This window comes from Schistocerca piceifrons, chromosome 3 (assembly GCF_021461385.2).
Source record: "Schistocerca piceifrons isolate TAMUIC-IGC-003096 chromosome 3, iqSchPice1.1, whole genome shotgun sequence".
NCBI lineage: Eukaryota > Metazoa > Arthropoda > Insecta > Orthoptera > Acrididae > Schistocerca > Schistocerca piceifrons.
In genome coordinates, this window is record NC_060140.1 from 332,437,442 (window position 1) to 332,460,090 (window position 22,649).

At 38.0% G+C, this 22,649-nt stretch overlaps 1 protein-coding gene across 1 annotated transcript in view; it reads left to right on the top strand.

Moving 5' to 3' along the window:
* Positions 1-22,649, top strand: part of LOC124788632 (fatty acid synthase-like) — a 507,799-nt gene that overhangs the window by 362,276 nt on the left and 122,874 nt on the right. Inside the window, exons 21-23 of the mRNA XM_047255903.1 lie at positions 5,962-6,152; positions 11,718-11,969; positions 13,228-13,342. Coding sequence (XP_047111859.1) covers positions 5,962-6,152; positions 11,718-11,969; positions 13,228-13,342 — 558 coding nt within the window. The remainder of the gene's footprint in view (positions 1-5,961; positions 6,153-11,717; positions 11,970-13,227; positions 13,343-22,649) is intronic.

The window sequence follows — 22,649 nt, forward strand, 5'->3', positions numbered from 1 at the left end:
GCATATGCCCCCACATTGCCCGAACTCTGACAGGAATTGGTAGATTGACTGCCACGAGTAATGAGCATAGTGGGCAGGGGCACTACAAATGTAGTGTGTGAACAGTAATTTGGAAGTGTGGGTCTCTCGGGGAGAGTGCCACAGATAAGTCCCTGCAGTTGCACTGTCCTCTGTGTCCTTGGTGGCTCAGTCAGTCAGACCGTCTGCCATGAAAGCAGGAGACCCCGGGTTCAAGTCCCGGTCAGGGCACACATTTTTAACTCTCTCTGTCAATATTTATCAACACCTGTAAGCAGCTTAAGGTCTGGATTTCATTGTAATTTCATTTACTAATCATCTGTCACGTGATGCTCTTCATGATAACTTTTACCTTGATTACTTTCTCACAAATGCTTTCTTGTATTTTGTTGATGCAGTGGACCTGCTATGCAGTGCCATTCATTGTGCCGTGTGACTTCTTCTCCATCTGCAGAGGGTTGAGGACTGTAAGAGAGCTTTCGTCTATGCCATTTAGCTACAATATCATGTATCCAGTTTTCATGAACTCTTCTGTATTTTGCTTCTCTCATAAAGCAATTACAATGTCAGGTGTACAGCTACTATTCACCTACTTTTTCACAGCCAAGCTTATGACAGAAGCTCTCAGCATGTTACTCCTGAAGTATGTGACAGATTACAGAACATCCTTTATTTATTTCTGGATGTTGACGTTGTCAACAGCCACTCTTTTTCTGATACTTTTGCGACATCTCCAAGCTGCAAAGTCAATGTATAAGTGACTCTCCATGACAGATAGAGACACATGATCACTGCCATGCATTACAGAAGCTCTGTGCTCACATTTCTCTCCCCACATATGTACATAGCTTAAGCAAATGTGTGCACTGTGGGAAGTTCTCTCTATAATACTTACCTAAAGATATCACAGATCTCCATTCTTTCTTAATGTAAGTTGCTCAGATTAACAACAAATATTGATTTAAACACTAAATTGTTTCCTTTATTAAATCTAGTACAAGTGTTGTCCCAAAGTACCTGGCCTGACCAAGAGATGCCAGTCATTGTTGGCAGCCATGAATAGTGAACATTGTGAGTAAACTTATGGAAATGGGGAAAACTGGTCATTGTTATGTGATACTCTTTATATATATATATATATATATAATAGAGGGAAACATTCCACGTGGGAAAAATTATATATAAAAACAAAGATGAGGTGACTTACCGAACGAAAGCGCTGGCAGGTCGATAGACACACCAACAAACACAAACATACACACAAAATTCAAGCTTTCGCAACAAACTGTTGCCTCATCAGGAAAGAGGGAAGGAGAGGGAAAGACGAAAGGAAGTGGGTTTTAAGGGTGAGGGTAAGGAGTCATTCCAATCCCGGGAGTGGAAAGACTTACCTTAGGGGGAAAAAAGGACAGGTATACACTCGCACACACACACACACACACACACATACATATATATATATATATATATATATATATATATATATATATATATATAGAGAGAGAGAGAGAGAGAGAGAGAGAGAGAGAGAGAGAGAGAGAGAGAGGGAAACATTCCACGTAGGAAATATATATCTAAAAACAAAGATGATGTGACTTACCAAATGAAAGTGCTGGCAGGTCAACAGACACACAAACAAACACAAACATACACACACAAAATTCAAGCTTTCACAACAAACTGTTGCCTCATCAGGAAAGAGGGAAGGAGAGGGAAAGACGAAAGGATGTGGGTTTTAAGGGAGAGGGTAAGGAGTCATTCCAATCCCGGGAGCGGAAAGACTTACCTTAGGGAGAAAAAAGGACGGGTATACACTCGCACACACACACATATCCATCCACACATATACAGACACAAGCAGACATATTACATGAGAAGCACCTATTAGACAGAGGGGGTTCAACAGCCGATCAGTTCTAGGCATTCCAACAGGAAGGAGTTACACAGCTCGTGTTGTCTGTAGCTGAACCATGCCTAGATGGTCAATACGGTGGTTCGATGATGTCAACATTGTTACTTTGTGCCAGGAAGGGCTCTCAACAAGGGAAGTTTCCAGGCACCTCTGAGTGAACTGAAGCAATGTTTTTCGGACATGGAGGAGATACAGAGAGAGACAGAAACTGTTGATGGCATGCCTCACTCAGGCCGCCCAGGACTACTACTGCAGTGGATGACCGCTGCCTATAGATTATGGCTCAGAGGAACCCTGACAGCAATGCTACCATGTTCAATAATGCTTTTCATGCAGCCACATAACGTTTATGACTCAAACTGTGTGCAATAGGCTACATGATGTGCAGCTTCACTCCCAATGTCAATGGCGAGTCATCTCTGCAGCCATGACACCATGCAGCACTGTACAGATGGGCCCAACAACATGCCAAGAGGACCGCTCAGTATTGGCATCATGTTCTCTTCACTGATGAGTGTTGATATGCATTCGACCAGACAACCATCAGAGACGTGTTTGAAGGAAACCCGGTTAGGCTGAACGCCTTAGACACCCTGTCCAGCAAGTGCAGCAAGGTGGAGGTTTCCTTCTGTTTTGGGGTGGCATTGTGTGAGGCCAATTTATGCCATTGGTGGTCATGGAAGGCGCCATAACAGCTGTACAATATGTGAATGCCATCCTCCAATTGACAGTGCAACCATATCGGCAGCATATTGGCGAGGCATTCATCTTCATAGACAACAATTAATGCCCCCCATCATGCACATTTTGTGAATGACTTCCTTCAGGATAACAACATTGCTTGAATGAATAAAGTGGCCAGCAACTTCTCCAGACCTGAACACTATCGAACACGCCTGGGATAGATTGAAAAGGACTGTTTATGGACAATGTGATCCATCAACCACTCTGAGGGATTTATGCATAATCACCGTTGAGAAGTGGGACAATCTGGAGCAATGGTGCCTTGATGAACTTGTGGATAGTATGCCATGATGAATACAGGCATGCACCAATGCAAGAGGACATGCTACTGGGCATTAGAGGTACTGGTGTGTACAGCAATCTGAACCACCACTTCTCAAGGTCTCACTGTTTGATGGTACAACATGCAATGTGTGGTTTTCATGAGCATTAAAAAGGGTGGAAATGATGTTTATGTTGATCTCTATTCCAATTTTCTGTACAGGTTCCAGAACTCTTGGAACTGAGGTGATGCAAAACTTTTTATGATATGTGTATTTTGGCTACATTGTTTTTCACCTTGTGCATGGTAGCAGGCATATAGTTATAACAGCTATATATACACTCAAGAACAATGAAATCTTGTGATTCTGTTTAGATACTAACACAAAGAAGCAACAGAACATGTATCTACAGCACTTCACAGACAAATCAGTAAAAAGAATCCTAGTGTGGGGCTTTTTATACCTCACCTAATCGGTTGCTCAGCAAGCTCTACAGTTTTGCTGATATCTTTTGCATGAGCTTGGTGTCATAGCAATGAGCCTATTGTGTGCTCACTGCATAATCAGCTGACCAGCTGCTATGCTATGAAGTGATCCTGCACTGCCAATGGTTTACTGTTGCTGTTGCCATTGGAAGTTGCAGCTGCACTTGTAGGCTCAGAATCAGAATGCCAAAACCTTAGTTTCAGTGTATTGTTCCTTGACTCATTTTAATGATTGTTTCAACATGTAAATGTTTATTGTTGACGTGGTTGATATGGACAGGTAATCTTATTTATCCCATCTGTTGTCATAATTCACTTTCTTGGTTTTTACCAAATCACAAAATTACTTTTTCTCAAATATTCTCAAATATTGTGATTACATTGGGTGACACTACAGCATGTGCTCACCTATATCTTCTTTGTTGTTTACTTGGGTTGCTCCCGGTAATGTTGTATCTTTTTCCATTATTTCTTGAAATTTTTTTATCATTATTATCACTAATGCTCTGTCCTAAGGCTTCTCGTTTCTGGACATAGGTCACACAATTGCATGCACAGTGGGAAATTCTTTCTATGATACTTATCTAAAGAATGTTTTCCCATGAATGCCTTTCATTGGTTTAACAGGAAGAAGTGAAACATATGGTTACATTTAAAAACTTATTACACTCCAATACTTTTACATGTACTTTCATTCTAAATCCAATGCTATCTGTATGTTCTTTCTTCTCATATAGAATTGTAAATAATATCCTCCTGTTCTTTGTAGTTACTGTACAACTTTTCTATTAAAATAATGCCTCTAATAATACTGTGGCTGAAACTGTCAATACAATTTTCCACTTTAGACTAAAATCATTCAGACTACTGTTGTGATTGCTGTAACTTTTACTGCAATTAGTCTATGGTTTTCAAGGGAAACTTAATAGCAAGAGATTATGGTTTGTCCAATACATGTACAATCAATTAATAGTCTTCAAAATATGCCTGTCTCATATCAATACACCTCATCTCACATCAGTACACCACTACCAGAAACTTTTTTAAGCTTCATAATCCCATTGCAGTTAACAAGCATGAGGCTGTTGAGGCAACTCATTTAAGCATATGAATTATTTCATTTACTAGTACCTCAAAATTATGTCATTCTTCACTCCTTGTAAGTTTCACAAGTCATATTAACGGTTTGCTTTGCAGAGCTGTTCAGTTTAATCCTAAGTTTACTGAAACAGTTCTGCAGCATTTTATCTACACACTGCAAAGGCTCAGCAGCAAGTGAACCAGGTCCCCTAGATCATGTGATATCCCCCACCATTAATCCCAGCATAATGATAACCATTCACTCATTCCAAATGACCAGGAAATCAGTTACACTAGTTCTGAGACAGACTCTGAAAGTAGTGTGTAGTTTACTAAGCTTTGAGACTGTTTTGCTCAGTACACTAAGCTCTGTAGCGGTGCTTGAAGGAAGTGTTCACCACCTGATGATTGAAAAGTGTTGCATCTTCATTAATTCTGGATTGTTCTATGAAAATTAGGAATATACTTATGCCATTGCTACAGAAGATAAATATACAGTATGGCAGCATGGTTGTTGAGTTATTATGCCAATATTTTCTTCTTTCATATACAGTCACTTTATTAATTTTTTTATCACTTACAAATACATGATTAAAGTACATGTATACAGGGTGTTAAGAAAGGTATGGCCAAACTTTCAGGAAACATTCCTCACACACTAGTAAAGAAATGATGTTATGTGGACATGTGTCTGGAAATGCTTAATTTCCACGTTAGAGCTCATTTTAGTTTCGTCCACCTACACTCAATGGAGCACATTATCATGATTTCATACGGGATACTCTGCCTGTGCTGCTAGAACATGTGCCTTTACACGTACGACACAACATGTGGGTCATGCGCGATGGAGCTCCTGCACATTTCAGTTGAGGTGTTCGTACGCTTCTCAACAACAGATTCAGTGACCGATGGATTGGTAGAGGTGGACCAATTCCATGGCCTCCACGCTAGACTCTTCGTGATCATATTGTGGATGGCTGTGATGCAATACACCATTCTCCAGGGCTGCATCAGTGCATCAGGGATTCCATGCGACAGAGGGTGGATGCATATATCCTCACTAACGGCGGACATTTCGAACATTTCCTGTAACAAAGTGTTTGAAGTCATGCTGGTACATTCTGTTGCTGTGTGTTTCCATTCCATGATTAATGTGATTTGAATAGAAGTAATAAAATGAGCTCTAACATGGAAAGTAAGCATTTCCGGACACATCTCCACATAACATATTTTCTTTCTTTGTGCGTGAGGAATGTTTCCTGAAAGTTTGGCCGTACCTTTTTGTAACACCCTGTATACTAGCAACCCATTTTACTGTTGTGAGAAATATACTCTCCCAAAAATCTACATTTTTGGGTTTAGTGAAGTACATTTGTCGGTTACTTTTGGCATTGATGGTTATTTCTACAAATGCATGTATTCCTATTTAGTAAAATGTACTAGTTATCATTGTTTGTAGAAAACTGCAAGACCAAAATTGAAGACAATAACCATTACAAGTGACAAGCAGTTTTCATGGGTGAAGGACCTGAAGCAGTGTGTAGAAGGTGGAGAGCATGATATACTTCTAATTTCAGAAGATAAGATATCAAATGGTGTAGTGGGTTTAGTCAACTGCCTTAGAAAAGAACCTGGAGGGGAGAAAATCAGGTAAGTAGGGAGAACAAATATAAATGAATTTTACTGATGTGGACACTGTGTATACTAATAACAGAAAATGTTTTCAAAGGAACAACTCCTGAGGAGAACACTAAAATTATTATTTTACTAAGAAACAGCAATTCTTCTGGCTATGATGATGTTTCCTGTGGGGCATTAAAATATTGTATCATCTTGGTAGGACCACTTTTAAGCTTCTTTGTGATCAGTCAGTAACTCAACACAGAGTTGCTTAATGACATATGATCTAGTGATGTCCATTTAGAAAAATGAAGTAAGCAAATAATATGCAATTAGATACCCATTTTACTCTATCCAGGCTTTTCACAATGTTTCTATGAAGTGGCCTACAATATATTACTGTGTCATTTTTCAGAATGAAATGTTTTAATTTCTTCTCAGTTAAGCTTTCATAAAGATTGTAAGCAATAGACTCACCTGAAAAGGTATGTGACATTAAAAATGAAGTTATGTTAGAAATAAGTAACAAAAACTATGTTGATGTACTTGTATTTAGTGATGTTGCCAAAGTCTCTGATTCTGTGGGCAATTGACTTCTACTTGGGACGCTAAAATTTTATGCCTTTAATGGTATCCCTCTTACAAGTGTTTGTATCTATATGACAGAAAGCAGGGTATTCCACCGAAGATGTATACCACAAGACTAAAAGTAAACTGAGGATGAGGGAACATAAAATATGAGAACATGGAAAGTTTGGTGTTGAGTTTACTTATATTTTCCACATTACCTAACAGTGGTTTAACAGACAATTAAAAACCTGTGGTATTTTCTGGTGGAACAAGCATAATAATCAATGGTTTAAGCCAGTGGTTTGCTCAAGAGCCAATACTAATATTGTGGGGCAGCATCTCGGGCTGCATATATTCTGATGTTACTATTAATTGGTAACCTACATAAATCAGTATGTTATCAGTCCCCAGTAGACTGACTATAGTGAGGATGCACCTGTTGGCCACGGCCCCCAAGTACTGTTAAAAGTCTGCACCGTTTGGAACACTGTGTGTCGACTGTTTCAGATTGCTGCCACCCACAGCAACCCTAAAGTTGTGACACAGTAATTGCTTGACGAAGTGTTGTGTTGTGTGTGTGAGCAGGTTATTAAGTGTTTAATAACAGTAATTGCACTTATATCTAAATGCATTACATAATATGATACATGACCAGAAATGTTTAGTAACTGTTTTGATGTCACTTTTTTCTACAATATATATATTCCTTGCTACAAAGCAGTACCACATTTGAAGATGACTGTCTCTGTAATGCACATTCACTAATCCATGTTATGTGTCAAAATTTATACCATAACAGCTGATCAACATGAGGCACACTTAGGGGACTGATGACCATAGATGTTAAGTCCCATAGTGCTCAGAGCCATTTTTGAGGCACACTTAGTTGTCAGTACTAGAAGATAAAGTGTAAAACATTTCCCCCTCTCACGTCCTTTAGCTCCACAGTGGCTGCGCTACTTGCACCTCTGCTCTGAAGTAAGCGACCAACTTAGCTTGAAGCCAAATTTACAAACAGCAATATATATATATATATATATATATATATATATATATATATATATATATATATATATATATATATAGAAGGAAACATTCCACGTGGGAAAAATTATATATAAAAACAAAGATGAGGTGACTTACCGAACGAAAGTGCTGGCAGGTCGATAGACACACAAACATACACACAAAATTCAAGCTTTCGCAACAAACTGTTGCCTCGTCAGGAAAGAGGGAACGAGAGGGGAAGACGAAAGGAAGTGGGTTTTAAGGGAGAGGGTAAGGAGTCATTCCAATCCCGGGAGCGGAAAGACTTACCTTAGGGGGAAAAAAGGACAGGTATACACTCGCACACACGCACATATCCATCCACACATACAGACACAAGGCAAAGTTTCCAGGTTTGAGCCCCAGTCTGGCACACAATTTTTATCTACCAGAAAGTTTCACATCAGCACACACTCCACTGCAGAGTGAAAAATTCATACTAGAAATGATCCCCCACGACGTGGCTAAACCATGTCTTTGCAATAGCCTTACACCCAGGAATGCTAGTTCTGCAAGTTATGCAGGAGAACTTCTGCGAAGTTTGGAAGATTAGAGATGAGGTATTGGTGGAAGTAAAGTTGAGGGGCAGGTCATGAGTAGTGCTTTGGTAGCTCAGTTGTTAGAGAACTTGCCTGCGAAAGGCAAAGGTCCCAGTTTCAATCCTGGTATGGCACACCGTTTTAATCTGCCATGCAGTGTTGAGTAGTATATTAAGTACCTCCTTTCATAATTTTCATTCTTGAAATTTTAAAAGTAAATCTCCCCATGAAACTCACCTATCTTGTAATGTTTGCCACTGTAGTTTGATCAGCATTTCCAATATGCTCTTGTACTTTCAAAATGAACATGTGATGAAATGTCCTGGTCTGCTTTGGATTGTCTTTATCTTCCTTCTCTCTCTGTCTCTCTCCCCTGCCCCCTCCTTCTCCTCTCTCTCTCTAATAACAACACTGAAATATGATAGGCCACTACTCACCACATGGAGAAGGTATTGAGCGGCTAGCAATCACATTTAAGGATACACTAAGCTATCAGACAAGTTCTTCCTCACACATAGAGAGAAAACACACACACACACACACACACACACACATTCATATATGCACAACTCAAACACAGATGACCACCATTGCTCTGGGCACTCAGGCCTTACTGCAGTGAGCAGTAACCTTGGCTAGGGTAGAGGCAGATGACACAGGCAATTAGGTAGCCCAGCTGTCTCTTGTGTCACAGTTTTGCAGTGGCCATTCATGTGAACAAACAGCCTGATAGTGGTAATACCAATAAAGAATGCTGCACAGTGTTCAAACTAAGTTGGTAGATCAGGCTGGTTTCACATGTGGCCCTGCCTCTGATGTGGTGGAGTAGTGCGAGGATGTATGGAACAGGTCTTACATTTAGATCTGTTACAGGGATGACTGAGAGGAGGTGTGGAACAGGGATGGACAATGATATTCCATAGGTTGGGTGGATGGGCAGAATGCCATTCTGGGAGGGGTGAGGAGGATAGTGTAGTGTTAAAGATATCTCTCCTTTCAAGGCATGGTGAGAGGTAGTCTAAAACCTGGTAGAGAACACAATCGTAGTTGCTCAACCCCAGCTGTGCTTCCTGCTTACAGCAGTCAGGCTTTAGCACTTCAATATGCCATGTGTACTTGTGTGTGTTTGTGTGTGTGTGTGTGTGTGTGTGTGTGTGTGTGTGTGTTTGTTTGTTTCTATGCCTGAGGAAAGACTTTGTCTGACATCTTAATATACTTATAAATGTACTTTAAATGTGCCTATCTGCCACTCAATGTCTCCTTTAGGTGGTGAGCACCAAACTATCCTTTTTTGTATTCATATGTAAGTAAGAAAGTGGTAACAGCTCATAGTGAGGAAAGTAGAAGTTTTCATTTGGAAGTAATGGCTTTCCTGCTGCCTGTATTATGTTAAAATTAACTTTAGTGTGTTCAAACAGTTTATATTGAACTAATGATATTTAATTATTAATTCAGCTGCTTCAATTTGTTAATGTATATTTTTGCTCATTAACATAGTTGAAGGTTCCTCTTCCTAACGGGTTCTGTAGGGTACGATGAGTTACTTACTGAATAAGTGAATGAATGAACAAAATGAATCTCACCAAGAAAAAAGATGGAAGATATAATTTTGTTGATGTCACTTAATTATGAAATTATTTGTTTAAAGAAAGCTGATGATCAATTTGGCAATATCTTTGTTACAAGAAATCTGATGATCAATTTGCCAATCTTTTTGTTACACATGTTATTCCATATCACCACAAAACCTGTGTGATTAATAACATTTTGACTCATGTGCTGGTTGCCCAGATATGGTCTTCTAGTGATGGTTCAGTCATATTTGAAAACAGTGTTGTGAAATCCTCTTACTGATAGAGTGACCATTCCTAAAATACTGTAGGCAAGAAAACTCAGACTATTTAACACAATTTTCAAGAAAAAGAGAACTTTCTTTGTTTAATAGCCAAAGAATCAACAAATGTGTGCAGTGGGATTCCGTCACTGGCATGTCAGGTGAACCTACCACCCATTGTGAAACTGCAGTAGAGAAATTTTGCAAAAAAATTTTAAGAAAACTACATCTTGGCCTTTCCTCTGTTTATATTTCTGTACAATCCTACAGTGAAATAGTGCAATAAAAATAATTTTGCCAGCAAAGTGACCAGTGCTAAACACATCTAACTGAGAAAGGAAGTTGAGAGGAATGTGAAGAAATTCCCATCAGTGTATAGTTTCTACATCTACATCACTACTCTGCAGTTGACACCTAAGTGTCTGTCAGAGCGTTCTTTGAACATCCTTCAGTCTATTTCTCAACTGTTCCACTCTCTAACAGAGCCTGGGGCAAATGAACACTTAAACCTCTCTGTGTGAAATCTGATTTCTGTTATTTTATTATGATGATCATTTCTCCCTATGTAGGTTGATGACAATAAAATATTTTCGCATTCAGAGGAGAAAGTTGGTGATTAGAATTTCTGGAAAAGATCTTGCTGCAAAATGAAAGACCTTTGTTTAAATCATTGCCACACAAACTCACTTTTCATATCCATGACACTTTATCCGTTATTTTGTCTTTGGACATTTTAGATATCCTATATCAATCGTACTTGGTAAGGATCCCATACCATATTAGCAGATGATAAATAAGCATAGTGTCAGCAGTCTCTTTAGTAGTCCTGTTGCATCTTGTAATTGTTCTGCCAATAAAAGCAGTCTTTGGTCTGCCTTCTCCACAGCATTACCGATGTGATCATTCCAATGTCAATTGTTCTTAATTGTAGCTTCTAGTTATTTGGTCGAATTAGCAGCCTTTAAATTTCCATGGTTTATCATGTAACCAAAATTTACTGCCTTTCTTTTTGTACTCATGTGTGTGATCTCTCACTGTTCCTCATTCAGGGACAGTTGCCACTTTTTGCACCATACAGGTTTTGCATTCTTGACAAAGAGATGTATTGTCTAATGGAAGTTAATAATGCCACCCATTGGTCTAGCAGAACTGAACAACTGGTGGTGGCATGGCTTGTCATAAAATAAATATTGTTAAAAAATGAGCAAGTATAGTCTGATCAGCCATTTCCATTTAAACAAGTTTAATGGTCTTTTTTCAGTACTTGCAGAGTTCATGAATAACTACATATAATGATCACAGCATTAACAGGAATATGTGGTGGATTTAATAATGCTTACACAGTGTAGTCACATTAAAACACTCTTTATACCAGTCTGTGGTAACATTAAGTCTTCTTCTGAAGTGTTTCATGCAATGATTTTCAAAGTGAGGTAAACAATGCATGGCTATGAATCAACTATTCGTGTGGTGGTAAAAATAATTGTTCAGAGACATCTAGTGAAAATGTTGGGTTCATTGTTGTCATTTCTGACATAATACTGTATCTTAAGAGTTGAAAGTTTCTTATTCATGTATGCAATTGAATTATTTTGTCTGTTGCAGGTGTCTGGTACTTCTTGATTCTGATGTTCCCAAATTCGATCCTAATCTTCCATTCTACAATAATCAACTTGCATTAGGATTGGCAGTGAATGTATATAAAGATCAGTGCTGGGGAAGCTACAGATACACTTTGCAACCACCAGAACCACTTTCAGTAATGACAGAATATGCTTACTTGAACATACAGAACCCAGGAAATTTGTCAAGTCTATGCTGGGTGCAGGCAGAGCCACCATTGATGAGTAATACAGCGTGAGTTAAAAAATGCATGTTTCTTGTTCAATTTTCATTGTCTTTCTTTCCATATACTTCTACAGTCACATTTAATGTGAGATGCAGTAGGATAGTGCATATTGGTATCATGCTGAAGAACAAACAACATATAATAGCAATGTTTGTAGGAACTTATGTTTTTTGTATGATAGTAATACTATTCCTACAAGATGTCTGAAATTACTGAATCTTATTAAACATATATTTGTTGACAACCTATGTAACAGAAACACTCCTATTTACCTTTATTTGTACCTGGTGAAGTATGCTTGCACATTAATTTAGAACTGAGAACAACAGAGGTCCACTTGATAGAATTATAAAAATTATGGCATTTCTGTTTGCTATCAAGGATCTTCACTTACTCTTAAAATAACTTTGTAATCTGACCCAGAGTGATCACACAATGTTCACCAGCCACTATGCTGTTCTTTTAAAAAGCTCTTTTAAATTCTGAACCTAATACTGGATCCCCTATCTCTTCTGTGTCAGCTCCTGTTTCTTCAACTAGCACTTCATCAGACAAGTCCTGCCTCTCATAGAGCTTTTCAGTGTACTCTGTCCCTGAGTGAATTGTCTTAAGACATCATTTGGATAGGTGTGGAAGGGCATGGTATCAGCACTCTGCTCTCCAAGGTGTCATCAGCTTTCCAGACCATGGAATCACTACATCTCATTTAAGTAGTTCCTATTGTCTTCATGAAACAGTGAACTGTATTCCAGCCCTCTCACAAAGACAAAATCCTTGGCATGTCAGAAATTGAATCTGGGTCCGCTGCATAGAGTCACCATGTTGAGTTTTCATCTATGGAGGTGGACTCACTTACTCAGTGCTTGATTTTTCATGGTATGTGCTGGTATGCCATACTGCTGTCTCGCCCAGAAAAAAAGTGTTTAAAGAATGATTTAAAACTGCCAGTGTACTTATTCCTTTCTAACCAAATATTCCCAAAAGCAATAACATTTGTGCTTCTTGTGTCATAAAAACACTTAAAGAGCAAGAACATTTTATGTCCACAGGGATTAGTGAACACAAATGTTTATTTTCTTTTAATAATGTAATACTACTACTTTGAATATTCAAGAACATTTTCATGTCATAAAGTGTGTGTGTGTGTGTGTGTGTGTGTGTGTGTGTGTGTGTGTGTGTATGTGTGTGTGTCTGCGTGTATGTGTTTCTTGTATACAGAAAATATTGCCCAAATGAGAAAATTACAAAATGTATTTTATTTAACAGGGATTTTCCAGAAACTTATTTCTCTGTATATTATTCTGCCCTCAATTTCAAAGACATAATGATGGCAAGTGGAAAACTCCCAATTAATGTTCTCCCAGAAAAATTATCAGAACAGGTAAGCTTTTCATGGAACGAAATTTTTAAGAAGTTTCTTATTTCTGCTTCAAAAAGTAATAAAAATCATATGTGTAAACACATCCTGAATCAGATCAACTTGCAATAATTTACCTCTAGTGTGATGCTACAGCAGTATGCAAATCAACCCAGGAAAGATAAAACAAAATTATTGAAAATAACAGAAAGAGCTAACAATGCATATGCACTCACACACACACACACACACACACACACACACACACACACACACACACCTACTGTTGTCTCCCCATGTTTTGTTGTATGTATGATGCCAGCATCATTTGCAAGTTATTCTACTTTATTTGTTTGTTTTTCCTAGATTTTTCCTACATTGAGTTATTTTTCCATTGCTTTTTCATTTTTACACTACATTTATTTATTCTATTGTATTTTGTAATTATGCTTTTCTCCATACAGCACATACCATACGGCATTGCTCCAACCTGTGCCCAAAATACTGTGATGGTGTAGTTAAGTTTGCGGACTCACATTCCAGAGGAGTGGGGGTTCCAAACCCCCATTCTATCTCAATCTCTGGCCCCCCCCCCCCCCCCCCCCCCCAAACTAGGAATGCATAAATGATGTTTTTTAAAGTTTGTCCAATGTAAGGGCATACATCGAAATTGCTGACAAGAATAATATACAGAAGAATGGAAAAGAAAATTCAGGATCTGTTAGGTGATAATCAGCTTGGCTTGAGGAAAGATAAAGGCACCAGAGAGGCAGTTCTGACATTGTGGTTGATAGAGGAAGCAAGAGTGAAGAAAAACCAAGACATGTGCATAGGATTTGTTGACTCAGAAAGAGTCTACTGATTGTGCAATAATTCTCACACTTGTTGGGTCTTTCTATCTTTGCAATTGTGTGGATGTTGTTTTTCTGAAAGGCTGATGCTATATCACCAGTCTTATACATTTTACACACCTGTGTGAATAGTCGTTATGTTGCCACTGCCACAATTATTTTAGAAATTCCAATGGAATGTTATCTATCCCTTCTGCTTTATTTTATCTTAAGTCATCCAAAGCTCTTTTAAATTCTGATTCTAATGCTGAATCCCCTATCTCTTCCATGTTAATTCCTGTTTCTTCATCTATCACATCACCAGACAAGTCCTCCCCCTCATAGAGGTCTTCAGTGAACTCTTTCCACTTAAGTGAATTGTATTTCTGTATTCCTGAATTTACCTCAATAATTTTGTACTTCCTTCTTTCATTAATCAACTGAAGTTTTTGTTCTTTTAGTTTGTTCTTTAGTTTCTTTGTAGTTACCTTCCCTGTACCAACATTTTTCTTTCCAACTTCTGTGATTACTATTTTTAGAGATGTCCAATACTTCTTCAACTGAACTTCATACTGAGCTATACATTATTGCAGTATCTATTGCCTCATAAAATTTGAATCATATCTCTTCATTCCTTAGTACTTCTGTATCCCAGTTCTTTGATCCGTGGTTCTTCCTCACTAGTCTCTTAAACTTCAGCCTACTCTTCCATCATTACTAAATTGTAGTCTGAGTCTGTGTCTGCCTCTGGTTAGGTATGCCTTACGATCCAATATCTGATTTTGGAATCTCTACCTGATCCTGATGTAGTCTAACTAGAATCTTTGGACATTTTGTAGTTTAGAAAAATTACAAATAAAAAAAAAAAAAAACTTAATAAAGTTCCATACAATAAATACAAATGCAAACACTATAACAGTGCATTTATTAAAATTAAATACAAACAGTACAAATAAGTTACATTTCTTTTAGAAAGGTACCAGAGGCAAAACACTGATTTTTTAAATAACAAGGTTTTTTTTCCTTGCCCTGTCATTTGCAGACACGTTTACAACGTCTTCATAGACCAGTTTCATTGTGAAGTCTGATTTAGTAGCAAGGACCTCAAGATAACTGAGATGATCTTGTGTTTTTGAAGTCCTTAAATAATTTTTTGTGCATCTTGCAGCTGAAAATGATTTTTCTCTTCAGCAGTTAGATGCAGGATTATTAAAGTATGTTTGAAGAGCTGTATTCTAATTTGCATTAACATTTTCTAAGTTGCAATTTTTTAGCATCATTGTGATATAGTCACAGGTTTTATTAGTCACTCCCTCCACCCCAAAAAAAGGGTACATCACTGGGTGTGAAATGTTCTTCAACAACCAGGGGTATCAATTTTCGCCTTCCTTTGGTGAAAGTGTTTTTTCTTCTTTTTGATGTTAATTTGGGGTGTAACTTCCTGATTCTTCTACAATTTCACTTGAGCACAGTGTTTCCTGTCTACCAGATTTTTTAAAAAGTCACGGCGCAGAACTTTCTTCAGTGCTTCTTCTTTTTGTTCTATTTTTTCTTTTGCCAGAGATGGTACTGAGCTCCACCTACTCACTTTCTTTCAGTAATTATCTTCAGTGATTATCAAAATATTGCAAAGCAGAATCCAATGACAACAGGGTAGGAATCACATTAAAAGTCACTTCCCATTTGATTTAATGAACTAAAGCAGACTGTATTCAGTCATCTGTGTAAAGATCATCCAGTGTGGACCTGCTACTACTTGCTATTACTGGTGCATGTACAATGTAAAACAGTTAACATAAATGTGATGATAAGTTAATTCATCATTTGCCTGACAGAAGTTGAAAAAATCTCTTTATAAAACACACCCAGAAAGTTTCAAAAATATGTTTTTTTTATTATGAACAGGAAAAAAAACTATTCTTGAATAACTTTTGTTAAGAGTTTATTAACATAATTAAAGAAACCATGCTGTTGTGGACATATCTTAATGCCATTTCAACTACAATGTAAGATAATTAACAAATGAATATTAAACATGTAAGAATCCTCTCTCATAAGTTATAAAAATAACTAATTAACATCACTGTATCAAAGTATTTCTTACCTTGTGAATAGTGTAAAAAATAAACAATACCATGTAACACACTTCTGTATGCATATCAACTAATAACCCTCAGTGGATGAGAGACTTAAATTTTTGGAGTGTGAAAGTAGGATGGAAACTGTTCAGCACTGCTAATGTGCATGAATTAATTTTCTCTTGTGAGTGGGAGATTTAAACCTTAGGAACTTGTTTGATGCCCATGGCTTTTATACAGTTTTCCACAAAAATTGCCACTCTGATCAGTTCGCTAGTTTGCCCCTCCCTTAACACAGTTTTGTATATAACTGATTTCCTTGCATAGCTTTGTCCTATCCAAGCTTGTGCTCCATCTCAGATGACTTCATTGTTATTCTTATCCAAGCTTGTGCTCCATAACTGATGATTTCATCGTTGATGTAATATTAAACCCTAATCGTCCTTTTGTTTACTTCCTGTAAGACAGGAAACTTCCCTGGTGTCTAGCAAAACATCAATAATGTTACTGCTTTGGTGTTAAACCATGGGCTCCTCTCCACCCCATTCTCATAGTCCATTGGCCTGACCACTGAATTTCCCTGCCTGGCTGCAAATCTTCCTTGCACATTGGTTTCTGTCTACTCGAGCTTCATCAGTCTTCACGAATTTAGTATGGCACAAACACAATATCCTGAAATTTAAGTTGATGAACTAACTTCACTCTCTCTGTAAAAATCTCCTGCTTTGCAACTCCTGACTTCTACATCCATTAAAAATCCTCAATACTCTCTCGTAAATCCATTAACCAAAGCCATTATATCATCCTACTGTGAAAAGTTACTGCACTCTCACTGAATTAATCTCTGCTCTTCTGAAGGAAGGCATTCAAATTAATTCCTAAAGCCTACCCTCCTACATTAAGGACACTAATTTGTTTTCTCCATCAGGTCTCTGTCTTTCCTTTCTCTTCAACACCTGGCACTTGCTTATTACCTTTGATGCTGCTTTCCTCTGTGTCAGCTTCACCAATGTCCATGCTCTTCACACCACAAAACATTACTGCTCGCAACGTTGGCTGATTCCAAACTCATCACCTCCTTCATAGTAAACAAGAGCAACAACATCACCACCTGCACCGATTTCTCCTTTGAAGGTACTGAGCAGTGTTTCTAGCCTCTCAGAATCATAAGTCTCTTACTGGTTTCTGATTTATGCATTATGTGGATCTACACATCTCCTTCTTCTTACAGAACCCAACATTTTCTATCCTATTTTCTTTGTTCTGTCCTTCTAAGTTTGGCAAGAATTTGACCACCACCTCACTGAATGATTACTAAGACCCTTGGCTCACATCAGACTAACAAATCACCAACAGTGTATGTTGTGTAAAATGTGCATCTTTTTTAGAGAGCCACAAATGAAGTGTGCTGCCATCTATTTAGTTTTAGTGCCAAACCAGATGATGATGTCTGGTTCGTGAGGTGCTGAACTGCGCAGTCATAAATGCCTGTACAAAGTCCCAATTTTCTAACAGTCCACATTTTACACAATCCAGTCTACCACTGTCACAAATGATGATGATGATAATGATGAAATTATGAGGACAACACAAATGCACAGTCCCTGGGCAGAGACCAGACCACAAGCTGCGAAAGGTGCCAAACCAGATTAGAAGCTGTATGCCTTGTTATATTAGGATTAACAGTCCTATTGCTTTCAGTATATTTGATTATATGTTCTTAACTTTTCATAATTATGCAGGTTTGACTCATTCATGCTTACATGAAGTTGTAGAAAAGATGAAACTTTTGAATACAACTGACTTCCTCAGGATAGTTTATGTCTATCTTCAAGAGTCTTCCAGTTCATTTCCTTCAGTATCTCTGTGACACCCTCCAGTGGATTAAGCAAAACTTTGATCATTCATGCTGCCCTTCTCTGTATACATTCAAGATTGCTGGGTATGGGTCCCACATACTTGAGCAATATTCTAGAACCGGTCACACGAGTGATTTGTAAGCAATCTCCTTTGTAGATTGATTGCACTTCCCCAGTATTCTACCAATCAACCAAAGTCTACCATCAGTTTTATCCATGACTGAATCTATGTGTTCATTCCATTTCATATCCCTACAAAGTGTTACACCAAGGTATTTATATGAGTTGGTCAATTCCAGCAGTGACTCGTTGATATTACGCTCATAGGATACTATGTTTTTCCATTTTGTGAAGTGCACAATTTTACAGTTCTAAACATTTATAGCTAGTTGCCAATGTCTGCACTACTTTGAAATCTTATCAGTATCTGATTGAACATTTGTGAAGCTTCTTTCAGATACTACTTCATTACAGTTAAGTCCATCATCTGCAAAAAGCTTTATTTTATTATTAATATTGCCTTCAAGGTCATTAATATACAACATGAATAACAAGGGCCCCAACACAACTCCCTGGAGCACACCCAAAGCTACTTCTACATCTGCCAATGACTCTCCATCCAAGATAACATGTTGTGTCCTCCTTAACCAAAACCTCCTCAATCTAGTTACATATTTGACTTGATTCCCCACATGATTGCACTTTTGATAATAAACATAGATGTGGTACTGAGTCAAATGCTTTTTTGAAATCAAGAAATACAGCATCTACCTGACTGTCTTGATTGAAAGCTTTCAGTATGTCATGTGAGAAAAGCACAAGTTGGGTTTCAGGTGATCAATGGCTTTGAAATCCATTGCTGGTTGGCATTGAGGAGGTCATTCTGTTCAAGATACCTCATTATGTTTGAGTTCAGAATATGTTCTAAGATTCTACAACAAATCAATGAAAAGAGCATTGAACAGTAGTTTTGTGGATCACTTCCACTACCCTTCTTGTAGATGGGTGTGACCTGTGCTTTTTTTCAAGAATGCAGGGTTTTTTGTTCGAGAGATCTATGAAAGACTGTAGTTAGTATAGGAGCTAACTCAGCTACAAATTCAGTATAGAATCTGACAGAGATTCCATTGGGCCCTAGAGCTTTGCTCAATTGTAATAATTTCAGCCATTTCTCAACACCACTGATACTAACACTTATGTAATTCATCTTTTCAGTGGTATAATGATTAAATTGTGGCAATTATCCGGGGTTTTGTTTGTAAAGCACCATTTGAAAATTGAGTTTAAGATTCCTGCTGCTTTTGCTTTGCTTCCAAAAATTTCAGCTCCTGTCTCATTCACTAGGGACTGGACATTAACTTTGGTGCCAATAACTGAATTTACATATAACCTGGGTTTTGTGAAAGATTCCTTGACAAAATTCTGCTCTGGTAGTCACTGAAGGCATCACACGTTGATATCTTGACAGCCAAACGTCTTTCATTCAGCATCTCTGTGTCTATAGCCCTGCAGTTTGTTTTACATCTATTGTGCAGTAATCTTGGTTTCTCTAAAAGTTTCTTTACAGTGACTGAATACCATGGAGCTTCCCTCCCATTATGAACCGTTCTACTGGGGACATTTCTGTCCAGTCCATGGTCAACTATTCTTTTAAACTTGAGCCATAGTTCCTGTACATGCTCCTACTGTAAGATAAAAGTTTCAAGTTTCTCAATGGATTATGACACTACTGATTTTTTATCTAGTTTACTGAACATATATATCCCTCTTCTTGTTGTAGCTGTCCTTAGTATTTTGGAAGTCATTGTTGACACAACTGCCCACATTGTGGTCACTGATACCAGTTTCAATGTTGACATCCTAAAAGAGGTCAGATCTGTTTGTTGCCATTGGATCCAACATATTTACATTATTAACTGGGTTTCTAACTATCTGTTCTATGTAGTTTTCAGAGAAGGCATTTAGTATAGTTTCAGAGGATGCTTTATCACACCCACCACTAACAAAATCATAATTTTCCCAATTAATTGTTGGATGATTAAAGTCTTCACTGATGATTACTGTATGGTTGGGGAACTTACGCACAAGTGAACTGAGGTTTTTTCTAAAGTTTTTGGTTACATCAGTCTGGTGGGTGACAGAAGGAACCAGTTATCATTTTAAGCCCACCCCTGATACTGAGTCTTGCCCAAATAATCTCACTTGTGTCTACAATTTCTACCTTGATGGATTTGAATTTTTTGTCTTCTGTGACAAATACACCACCTCCATTTCACATTTGCCTATCCTTTCAATATACACTTAAAATTTACCCAGAAATGTCACTGCTATCAATTTCAGGTTTCAACCAGCTTTCTGTACCTAGTATTATGTGAGCTTCACTGCTATTCATCAGCACTTCAAACTATGGCACTTCGTTGTGAATGCTTTGGCAGTTTACCATTAGGATTTTAATATTCTCACCTGTGGGAGGTATTACGATCTTACACTGATACTTCTGGGTTTCCTACAGCTGTTGTTATGTTTATTGAATGGAGAGTTGCCTAATCTAAAAGACCGTCATGTGCACACCACACATAGTCAGCTACCTGAGTAGCAGCCTCTGATATGTATGTTCTCAATCATATGGTGCAAGTCCAGGAAGTTGCAGCCTAGCTTGTCACAGAACTTTTGAAGTCTCTGGTTCAGCCCTTTCACTGAACTCAGAACCAAAGCACCATGATCAGTTCTTGGGACAATGCTGCAACTTATGAGTTTCGTTGAAACTCCATGCTTAAGGCTGGTCTTCTCAACCTTCTCTACCAGTCACTGGAATGACCCAAGAGTGACAACAGAACTGAAATGACAGACATCATTTGTTCCAATGTGCACCACAATCTGCAGCTGGTTGCACCCCGGCAGCTGGAATAGCCTGTAGCTGGTTGCACCCCATTCCCTCTGTGGCAGTTGGAATAGCCTGTTCAACATGTTGACTGAGGTCCCCTGGCATACACACTGAGTGCAACTGGTGTCCTTGCTTAGCCCTTGCTGCCATTTCCCTGAGGGGTACCATCATTTGCCATAAGTTTAAGTTGCTGACAATAAATAGACCCTTTTTTATTTGCCCCCTCCTGATATGACAAAGCAGGTGACGTGAGCCCCAATGGCTCAGTTTCAGTAAAAGACAGTACCTCAAACTCATTGGCTAGGGGGATTGGTACAACTCTGTGAGTCCTACTTGATCCCCAACTACCCTGTACAGGATGCCTAGGTATATCATTGACCTGCCATTCACAGTCAAGTGGATGAGTAATGACAAATTTTGTACTTTCCGGAGAAGAGACCGGATGCACAGGAGAAGTTAGTACTTGAAGTGCCTTGGTACTCATATCACAGGTACACGACTCTAGGGAGCTCTTCCAACACACTGATTCGAGCAACTGAGAATCATTTGACAGTATTCAGGGCGATTTCCAGCTGCTTATGAATGTCAACCAACTTCTCCAGTGTTCAAGAACAGCATATACAGTGGGGCAAAATTTTGGCTGGTGCAATGTATTATAAAGCAGTGAACAAATAAGTTTAAATTATGCCCACTGTTTGTCTTTTAATCCGTTGAGCTAAAAATTTTCTAATTTCCTAAAGAATTGAAGCAACACGCAAAACAAGATTTCTATTAATGCAACATGAAAAAACTGTGGTAAAAACTCCTAATTTCTTAAAACATTTTGGGTTAATTATAGTTACTAGTGAACTCAAAAACAGAGTTAATTAATAATAAATGCAGATAATATATAGAGCTACTCCTCTGTAAGGGAAAACTAGATGTGACACAGTATGTTAGTTAGAAAATCTTCTACAGTAACTAAACCACAAACACCGATTTGCTACAAATTCCTCATAGATTATGCAAAAGATAATGGTAGCTTCTGGAAGTTCTCAAAAATGCACATTTATTTGTGTTGATATAAAATGAAGTTCAGGGGCGATATATTCTTGGCAGAACTGTGAACCACAAACTCTGATTTGCTATGAAATAAATTATATATCCAAAATGCAGTTCTGTAAGCATCTGAAAATACTCAAAATAACCTACATCTCATGTAATTGTGCAATGAAATTAGATAATGATCGTTTTGAACAAGGATAGGCCTACTGTTCTCCAAAATTTCAGAAGAGCATAATTAAGTTAAAGCCTACAATTAATGATAACAGTACAAGTTTATCACAGCACTTGCAAATGTTTGAAATTTTGCAATATATCACCATACAAATGGGTACTGTATTCATCCAAATAGCATTCCTCCATTAACCACAGCAAACAAAACTTCTATTTCTTCAAATCTGTGAATGGAATGACACTCACAAATCAGTTGGATCAGTTTTCAATAAAACACATGTACTTTTTACATGTAGTAGACCTCTTAATAAATGAGCTGTGGACTGTTGGATGGCTGGGAGTAGACTTCACAAGAGAAAAGTCAGTACAATACAAGACTCAAAATGAGACGGTGTGCAATTTTATAATCATACATCATATTCAATAGTAATTTATTTTTGATACTGTCCCTGGCTTCTCCTCATG